Consider the following 9,892-nt stretch of genomic DNA (forward strand, 5'->3'; position numbering starts at 1 on the left):
TTTTTTCTCCGAAGCTCAAGCCACAATTCTCTGTTCAGCCAGGCCGGTCTTCTTCCATGCCAGCTCGTCTTTGGGCACATGGGGACAGATCGCTCCTGTGCCATTAAGATTTCCTTCTTGAAGAGTGCCCAGCCTTCCTGGACTCCTCTGCCCTTCAGAACCGCCTCCCAAGGGACTCTGCCAACCAGTGTCCTGAACAGCTCAAAGTCAGCCCTCTGGAAGTCCAATACAGCGGTTTTACTGGTCCCCTTCCTGGCTTCACCAAGAATAGAGAACTCTACCATTTCACGGTCGCTCTGCCCAAGACAGCTTCCAACCACCACATCTCCCACCAGCCCTTCTCTGTTTGTGAAGAGAAGGTCCAGCGGGGCACCTCCCCTGGTAGGATCACTAACCAGCTGCGTCGGGAAGCTATCTTCCACGCTCTCCAGAAACCTCCTAGACTGCTTTCTCTGGGCTGTGTTGTGCTTCCAGGATATGTCTGGGAAGTTGAAGTGCCCCACGAGAACAAGCGCTGACGATTTTGCAACTTCTGGCAGCTGCCTGTAGAACTCCTCTTCCGTCTCCTCATCCTGGTTCGGCGGTCTATAACAGACCCCCACCAGGATGCTTGCCTTGTTGGCCTTCCCGCCGATCCTAACCCACAGGGACTCAACCTTATCATTCCCAGCCTCAAGTTCCACAACATCAAAACACTCTCTAATATAATACAGAGAGCCACACCACCACCCCTTCTGTGCTGCCTGTCCCTTCTGAAGAGCCTATAGCCAGACATTGCAGCACTCCAGTCATGAGAGTGGTCCCACCACGTTTCTGTGATGGCAACCAAGTCGTAGCCTGCCTGCTGCACGATGGCTTCCAGCTCCTCCTGTTTGTTACCCACGCTGCGTGCATCAGTGTAGATGCACTTCAGTTGGGCCATTACCTTCTCCCCCGGCCTTGCCATTGTTCCCCCTGGCACAGCTCCAACAAGCCTTGTTTCAGCCCTGTCCCCCTTCTTACCTAGTTTAAAGCCCTCCCAATGATCCCCGCCAGCTCCTGGGCTAGAATCCGTTTTCCCCTTAGAGATAGGGACCCGTCTGCGGCCATCAGGCTGGGTGCCAAGTAAAGCACCCCATTGTCAAAAAAAACCAACAAAATGTCTGTGTTGGCACCAGACGCTGAGCCACGTGTTTATCAGGTGGGCCTTCCGTGTCCTCTCTGTACCCATCCCTGCCACTGTAGGGATAGACGAAAACACCACCTGTACTCCCGCTCCATCCACTAACCCAGTCCCCTAAAGTCCCGTTTGATAGCCTTCAGGCTTCTCTCTTCAATGTCATCACTGCCAGCCTGGACTATCAAAAGAGGATAATAGTCAGAGGGGCGAACCAGGTTGGGAAGCTTTCTGGTAATGTCTCTGACCATGGCCCCAGGGAGGCAGCAGACTTCCCTACAGGTAGGGTCACGCCAACAAATAGGGCCCTCTGTTCCTCTGAGAAGGGAGTCACCTACAACAATCACCCTTCTTTCTTTCTTGGTGGAGGCAGTCCTGAGGCTTGGAGTAGACTTCCTCGCCCTAGGCATCCTCCTGGGTAGACTTTCTACCTCATCCTCACCTACCAGTCTCTCAAGCTCCAGGGCCTCAAATCCGTTGTGTAAGGGCACCTGAGAAGATGGGGCCGGTAGGGGGGGGCATCGCCTGCGAAGCCAAGCAGGGACCTGTCTCCATTCCTCCTCAACTCCTCCTCAATTTTTGGATTAGCACAGAGAAAGAGGCTCCAGTAACCAACAAAAAATCCAAGCCTCTCTTTTTGTTCTCTAGCTTTATTAAAGCCGCTAGGGTAAATACCCCTGGATCCTGTCATTCCTGCTCTGACTGTTGCAAGTCTATCCTGCAACCTAAGGCAATCCCTTTTCTCTTTTTTTCATGTTCTTTTCTTCCATGTCCTTCCTTCTTCTTTCTTTCTCTCCTACTGCAGCCACTGTTTGCCATGGCTAACACCTCAGACAACTTCTGTCCTGGCCTGTAGCCAGCGTTTTAGATACCATGGTAGGCAGGCCTGGTTGGGTGAACATAGCTAAACAAGGCGTTCAGGAAGCTTTTGGACAACACTGTCAGATATATGGTTTAATTTTTAGGTAGTCCTGTGGGAAGCCAGCTGTTAGACTTGATGATCAAACCCCTTGCAACTCAGGAGAGCTGATGATATTCTCCATGAAGTTGGCCCAGATCCCATGAGCTGACCTGATGAGTCACAAAGCTGTGCACACATCTCATGCCGCTAGGAGAAGAACTTCAGGTGAAATGAGTTTTCTCAAATGGAGTGTCTCTAGAGGCCAAGTATCCTGGCTCTGATGAACTACCTGTAGCCAGGGTTTTAGATGCCACAGTAGGCAGGCCTGGTTGGGTGAACATAGCTAAACAAGGCGTGTGCCCTGTCAGGCTCCTTATCTGGAAAGTACAGGCGCATCTTGTCCAGGAGATGGCCTGGCCAGAAGTTATTGTCGCTTGACTTTTGATTCTTATTCTTCTCAAGACGCCTAAAGAAAAATAAAGAAGAAAAAAAAAAAAAAAAACAGTCAGAGAGAGTAGCACGTTTTATGGAAATAAAATTCTAGGCAACTTCACTGATATTACTAGTAATGGCAAATGCGAGCCTGACAAGAACCAGCTGCTAGGACTTCTGGAACCCCCTGCCTGTCCTTCTTCTACATGACTGACATTGGAAATGCCAGCTTGTGAAGCTGTCTTGAGAACTGATGTGTTGCCTATCACTGTAGTACATAAACTCTCTGAGATGAACTAGGAAGACTGTGCTCTATTTTGCAAAGTGTTTCTTCTCCTCAAAAGCTTCTCCAGTCTTCCAAAGCTGGATTCTTTAGGACTGCCTTTCTTCCATGAGCTCAGCTGTGAGGCTGAGTCTTTCTATTCAGTCGGATTTGGGAATCACTTTGACTAAAGAAGGTGCTGCAAGTGCTATGACCAAGCTGGTAGTGGACATCCCAGTTTCATGGGTCAGGAAAGACCTTTGGACACTCATGAACTCCTTGGACAGTACGAGTCCGAAGACAGCAGGGACAAGGACAGCAAAAGAACTTGGACTCGTTTTGGAAGAAAAGCTTTTGTGGGTCACCTGAGATGCAAGAAAAATTAGGGCAAACTGCCTCTGTTCTCAGGGCTGACATTGTGTCTATGTCTAGAAAACTTGCATCTCCAGATCCTACAGATAAATGTTGAGATGCAAAGAACGTTGCTCAGTAAAACAGATCTGCCACCTGCATCTGACTTTTCTCCTGCAACGGTTAGTAACGCTCTGAAGGGTCAGTGTTCTAGAGCAACAGAGGAACTGAGGTGCAATGGGAGGAAACGAAGCACCGCCCTACTAGGAGCAGCTGGCTGCTGGCTGCACGCTGCTGTAGCAGGCTGCTTCTGCCCCCGACTGGAGAGCTTCTCCAGTCATCCAAAGCTGGAGTCTTTGGGATTGCCTTTCTTACGCAAGAAAAAACATTCTCTGAGAGGATTTCCAAGAAGCGTTGGGTTGGCCTGACGAGGACCGTCTTAGGTGAGAAGTTCTGTCATCTCTGCAGTTTGGAGTACAGAGAAGCTGTTCGCCAGCACCACTGCAACCCCGCAAGTCAGCAAAAACACAGCAGTGGCCGTGTAGCTGAGAAGAGATCTCTCTTCCTCTGCTATCGCTTGCTGCTACCTTGCAGCACCCTAACGTTCCACTTTGATACCTCAGTACCGCCTCTGATGCAGTGGGAGCTGATGCACAGCAGGGCAGCAGGAAGGGACTGATCATAAGCCCTCTTTGAACCAACCTGTTTTCTGCCTCCTTGGCCTGTTTTCCTGATGCACTTTTTGACCTGGACATGCTCAGAGGAGATGTGGCGTCAGCATGTCCTGTGCTGTAGTATCCTCCAGGCTGCCTGATCTTCCTCACGTCTTCTCCTTCTTTGATGATCTTGTCTCCTGGGTGCAGCAGGCCTGTTGACAAAGCGCACAGAGAAAAGCAATGGTGTATGGACAGCCAATGCTGAATAGCCAAGAAAACTCTGTTCTCCTGTTGCCCCAAGCCTGTCCCCCTGCCGATCCAGGTCACCTCTGGGTTTGGTCAGTGATACTGACCGGGAGGGGACAGAAAAGATGGCCCCGCTCTGGAAAGGAGGAAGACGTGATGGCCCAGCAAGTGCTGAGAGGACATGATGGCCCTGGCCAACTTCACATGGGGCCTCTTCCCACATGCCCTGCCCTGGGCTCAGGAGCCCCATTTCAGCTCAGCCCTTCGCTCGCGTTGCAGGTGTAGCAGTGTCCAGCTGACACAGCTCTGACACAGCTGTGCCTGGCCATGGACCTGCTGAACCTGACCATGGTCTGACCATGACCTTTGCCTGACCTTGCACCTGCCCCATCACCATGAACTTGCCTCATTAACTGCACTCGTGTCTGACCCTGGCTACCAGTCCAGGGGGACGTGGCCCTGGCTGCTCCGTAGCACTCTTTGCTATCTCAGCCCTGCTCTGGCCCTGCTGATGGTATTGCTGATCCTAATCAGCAGCATCTGCCGTGGCCCTCCAAGGGCTGCAAACATTCTCCATCAGCAGTGCCCCACCCTGAACATGCATCGTGCTTCTGGGTCTTGGGAAGAGGCAGGAGCATGTCAGGCTTAGTACGTTCACATTAGTACATTCCTTGCTCTTTGCTTTACCTCTTTGCAGCGCTTTGTCGGTGAGACAGATGTTACGCTCCTTGCACTGCTTGGAGCAATTCAGATAGTTCACAACGGCATTTCTGCGATAGTGGTCAACCAGTGCTCCCATGTCACCCTCTATAGTTGATGGCAGGCAGTGTTCATCGACGGGTGCATCCCCAGATCTCACCAGCCGACACTTTTCTTTCCATTCTATTGGGCTGTCTTTGATCTGCAAGTAAAGCAATGGTCCCAGTTAGCTTTCAGTGAGGCCCTGGAGTTGCTGCATTCCCTTTGGAGAAACTACAGGCACGGATCCATCTCAGAAGTGCGTGTAGATGGGACTCAGCACCCTGTAATGGGACCAAGCGCTTATCTGGGAGTGCCATTCCCTTCCAGTGCCAGGCCCACAGGCAGACGCTCCCTAGAGCACCAAGCACAAGAGCAGCATACTGGACATAGGTGCCCCAGCTGAAAAAAGTCTCCCAGCCACCATCTCTTTTCTGATTGTGTCAGGTTCACTAGAGCTCAGATGACTCCATCCCCACACCTGAACATTGCTTCAACTTCCATTTCTTGCCACTTCAGTTACCCAGAAAAGAGTGTTTACATCACCAGAGTGTTCAGAAGACAAACCAGTTGTTTGAGACAGCTTGTAGCATCTCAGCTGTGAGGCACGATGTGGTCAAGGGACTACTGAGAAGGTAATATCCAGAACAATCTCCAACCTTCTCCTTTGCTGCCCACCCCACATTCGCGAGCACGTAGAGGTGCGCCTTTTTTCCCGCCACACTACCTTCTCCAGCCGTCTGCTCTCTCTTGAGCGCTTTCCAATCTCTTCCATTTCATCCCAGTGTAAATGTCGCCGGCCTGGCTCAGTGTTGACTGGGGGCACTTCCAAGAGTATTAGCTTTTCTTTGGGCTCCGTGGGAGAGCAAGGCTTCATCCCCACAGCTTTGTCCCCAGCAGAAGGTGGAGAAGTGGCAGCTTTGCAAGCGTTTCTCCGGACCCGAGGCTGTGCATCTACAGCAGTTTAAAAAGCAAACAAATGAAAAGCTCAGAGAAACCCTGTTAGACAGTAGCAGAAATAAAAAAAATAAATAAAAAAAATAATTAAAAAAAACAAAAAAAAAAAAACAAAAAAAACAAGGCTGATCAATGTTTATAAGGCAAAAAGCTTTGGCATTTTGTGCAGTCTGGAGCACCCAACAGATGACGATCTTTGAATGGAAGCATCCTTTCGCTTTCAATCCAGACACACATATTACAGACGACTCCCATCTCCGCTTTGCCCCATTCTGTTTCATGCTCGCAATACACGTTTAGTCTACAAAACAATTAGTACAACAACGCAGCAGCAAAATGCCTCTTCTCTCCAAGATGTGAGAAGAATGTTGCCATTACCTTCAGATAAAAATGACACAGGTACCATGGCAAGCCTTCAGGTTTGGGCTAGGTTTTAAAGAGTAGGACCTTTGAATCTGCATTGTCCAGCTGCCCTCAACAGCTGGAGAAAGGGTCTGCTTCTGATCAGCCGGATGATCAACGCTAACCAATAAAATCCAGTACAGGAGGTTAAACCTCAGGGTTCAGATTCTGAGTCAAACCTAAAAGATCGGATAAGCTGTCTTCCACAGATGGGCTGAGTATTGCACTTCCCCTGGATTCTTTAGCTTCTCCCCAGAGGTCTCTTTTCAGCAACCGCGTTGCAGGACAATAGTCGCAAGGAGCCATATTCTGGATCTACTTTGGCATTCCCTAATGCCACCTGTGTACTTTTAGGGCATCTGCAAGGATATAGATTCCCAGCCCAGGGTTCTCCTCTCACCTTCGCTGGTCTCTTTGGGCTGTCCTTTCCTCATTTCCTGCCACTGCTTTTGACATTCAATCAGATCTTCACTGCTTATATAATTCCTCCGCTTTGAAGAAGTCAAGAAGATGACCACATCCTCCAGTTCCTTGTCACTGATGGGAACTTTTGTCTGGCAGCCAAAACAGGAAGCAACAGTGTGATCAATAAAAAAACAAGGCTTGGCCCAGAGTAGGGGGGAGATGAGCTTTGCTGTTGTTTTAAATGCTTTTTCAGAAAAGGCACAGAGGCAACCTGTTGAGCTTTAAGCTTTACATGAGTTTACCAAGCACTGAAAAATTTACTGGTCTTTTGCTGTCCTCTGCTGAGCTCTCAGCTTTCAATGTGCCAAACTTCTCAGCCATCTGGGCGTCAAGAAGCTAATTTGGCTTGGAACAGAATATCAGAAAACACCTGAACTGCTAAACCCTAACAGACCTGGACATGCTCTTGACAGTTCTGTACCGTTGCAGCCTGTGGAAAGTGAGGCTCAGCATGAGCTCTGCTGTGCCAACAGGTACTAAAAGGCAGTGCAGCGGGCAGACACATGAAACTGGCCAAGGAAAGACCAAGTATCAACACGAAGAAACTTGATGCCAGTTCAGGCCATGTTACTGAGCGCTGACTGTCTTTAGAGACTATGAGGCAATGAGTTTCACTCCCTCCTGGGACTCAGTCTGGGTGACAGCTCGCATCTCTGCAGCCTTCCCTTCCCTCTTCCCTTCAACATTTCACAGGCTGTGGGAGCCATCCTCTGAGAGTAACACAAGGGAAGTTGGAGTTTTTCCACTTCTCCGGGTTGGCATGCAGCAAAACAAGGCAAAGTTGCAGCAGTTCCTTACTTTTCTCTTCCCTACATACCTCCTTGATGACTTTAATGAAGTCTGCTCTCATGATCTTTCTCTGTTCCATTCCAGCCTTTCTGAAGATGTCTACCATTGTCAACTTCTGTTGGTGTAGGAGGTTATGCAGTGCAATAAGAGCTTCAGGGTATGGTGCACAAATAAGGGGAAGGCTACCCTTCTTCCGGGTCTGGCTCCTTGGTGGTGGTGAACACTGAAAAGGAATTAGAAAATACCCTCAAATCACCGTTATCCAGAATCACTGTGCCAGCAGATGCAAAGTGGCTGGGATAAAGCAGCGTCGCGCTGCCGACTTACAAGCAGATGCTGAGGCCGTGGCACGGCCACAAGAGATGAAGTACAGTAATCCCAAGAGTGGCACAACACAAGGTATACTTACGTCTGGCCTGTCGGTCTCGACTGACTTGCTTCTAGCCCTCTGGTCTACTTTAGCTGCCATTATTCGTTTCCTGACTCTTTCTTCCAGTTTGGTAAAGGTAGGTTTATGACTCAGCCATTTTTCAACATCTCCAAAGCTTTGCAGCTGAGACCGGAGTTGCTTCCTCTCCTGAATCCAAGCCTCCAGCTTTTGTAGATCATCTTTTGTATTACAGGTGATCTCTGGGGAGCTGAGGCTATCTTCTTCTTCCTGTCGCTGCTGAAAAACAGACAAATGACAGAAGCTGGTGTCCTGAGCTGGTTTCAAACAGGGAGAGTCTGGTCTTGCCACACAGGGAGCAAAAACGAATGCGACATGTGGAGCGTGGAGCAAACCTATTTGCTTTCCGTTTAAAGACAAGCATTGGATACAGTTTTCTCCCATGGTGTAGTTTGAAACCCTGCTCCAAAACCACTTCTGGCTTGACATTAGTCAAACCATCAGTCATATGCTCGCTGCTTATGTTAGTACTTTAACTGCAGATGAGCTTCTTACAAAATCTAGTGTTGAGATCGCATCGCTATAATGGCTTTGGAGGGGACTTCCTGCGCTGAGGCTTTTCTGAGCTATAGATGGCAAGGGTGTCTGGGCCTGCCACCAATCCCAGGTGTACAACAGCACTGAGAAATAGCCATCAGGCAGTCACAGAACAGCGTGTCCTGCCTCTTATCAAGGTGTTGGCTCCCTGCCCTGAAAGAGCAGCTGGAACAAAACATCAGCTGTTACGCTCATGAAAAATGGTCTTAGTGCTCTTCATGTTAACTGAAGAGACCAGAAGTAACAGCTGCTCCTGGAGCTCTCCTGCAGCATGCTGCATCGGGAGCTGCCTCAAGCCACTGGACTTAAGTTCCAGGGCAGGGAAAAGGTGTCCTCCTGTCAAGGGACAAAGAGTATGCTTCTGCCCTCACTCTGCTAGACTGCTCTTGGTGTCCCTTGGCTTCTACCAGGAATTCCTTCCTCATGGCAATGTGCCAGTGGGAATAAAAGCAACAGCCACGTGCCCTGCTCTCTAGAGGTGGCAGTACTGCCGGGACTTGGAGACCTTCACAACTCAGCTTCCCCCCAGCCAGCAAAATGCTACCCTGCGGGATGCTTTACAGGGCTTCCCGTACCTGGCCCATCCACATCTCATCCCTTTGTCCCTCATCTTGCTGTTCCAGCAGTTTTGGAAATGTGACTCTTTTTGCTTCTCTGGTCTCTTCTTTCTCCTTGCTGGCCGCAGATGCCTCCAGTTTCCCTCCAACCTGCACCCCCAGTACAGAGCGTGCTTCCTAGAGGAACCCAGAAATGCAATAACAGCAGTTATTCATCTGTTTTTGTGTGTTTTGTTGTTGTTGTTGTTTTCTTTTCCCTTGTCTTTTCCTTTTTCTTTTTTCTTTTTTTTTTAATAGTGTTCTTCTCTCCCTCATCTTCTCTATTTTTCCCTGAAGGTTTGTCAGCAATTTTTTGCTCCCAAGTTCTTACAGATGCAACCAGAAAGCCATTCTGTTATGACCAATGAACTAACTCACGAACGAGCTATTTTTCAAAACGGGCTACTTTACTACCCCCCAGTAAAGGGATGTTTTCACAGTAAACAACTAAGTATTTAGCACGTACATCCTTTTCCTAAGATGCCCCCACATGATCATCTACAATCAAAAGAGACACAAAAATTACCTCGGACCATATTACATACCTGTCCTGTGTGTCTATGATCTTCAGAAGTAAGCAATGGCAATTTAAGCCTCTTGTGGGGAGTTTCTTTGTGCTGCCTTCCTTCTGTGTCTGGACATACAGGGAACAGTCTGAAAATACACACCAGCAGGAGTCAGGAGGTGAATCTGAGTGCAGGAAGGGTTTCTTTTCTCCACCCTCTCTCCAAACGGAGAGACCAGGGTCGTGGAAATCTAAAGAACCATGCACATGACTCGCAGCTGCTGGGATAATGATCAACATTTAATCACCAAGAAGATCTCAACACTGGAAGGTGCACACGGGCGCACTTACACAAGAGGTTTGAGGCTTCTTTCCCGGGCTGGGTTCGCTCCGCCCGCCGCGCCCCCGGCCTCGGGGGAAGGAGGTGCTGTAGGGGAGGGAGCGCGGGAGC

General features: G+C 49.4%; 1 protein-coding gene across 1 annotated transcript; it reads right to left on the reverse strand.

Moving 5' to 3' along the window:
- Positions 1-1,663: 1,663 nt before the first annotated feature.
- LOC309888616 (EF-hand calcium-binding domain-containing protein 12-like) lies at positions 1,664-9,813 on the reverse strand. Its single transcript, XM_082781035.1, has 10 exons — positions 9,793-9,813; positions 9,482-9,570; positions 8,916-9,074; positions 7,765-8,022; positions 7,384-7,578; positions 6,502-6,655; positions 5,470-5,696; positions 4,692-4,905; positions 3,805-3,970; positions 1,664-2,523 (listed from the first exon to the last, which is right to left on the reverse strand). Exons 3-10 carry the CDS (start codon positions 8,928-8,930, stop codon positions 2,361-2,363), a joined length of 1,392 nt encoding a protein of 463 aa, XP_082637161.1. The 5' UTR covers positions 8,931-9,074; positions 9,482-9,570; positions 9,793-9,813; the 3' UTR covers positions 1,664-2,360.
- Positions 9,814-9,892: the final 79 nt, after the last annotated feature.

This window comes from Aythya marila (assembly GCF_965140915.1).
Source record: "Aythya marila genome assembly, chromosome: 29".
Lineage (NCBI taxonomy): Eukaryota > Metazoa > Chordata > Aves > Anseriformes > Anatidae > Aythya > Aythya marila.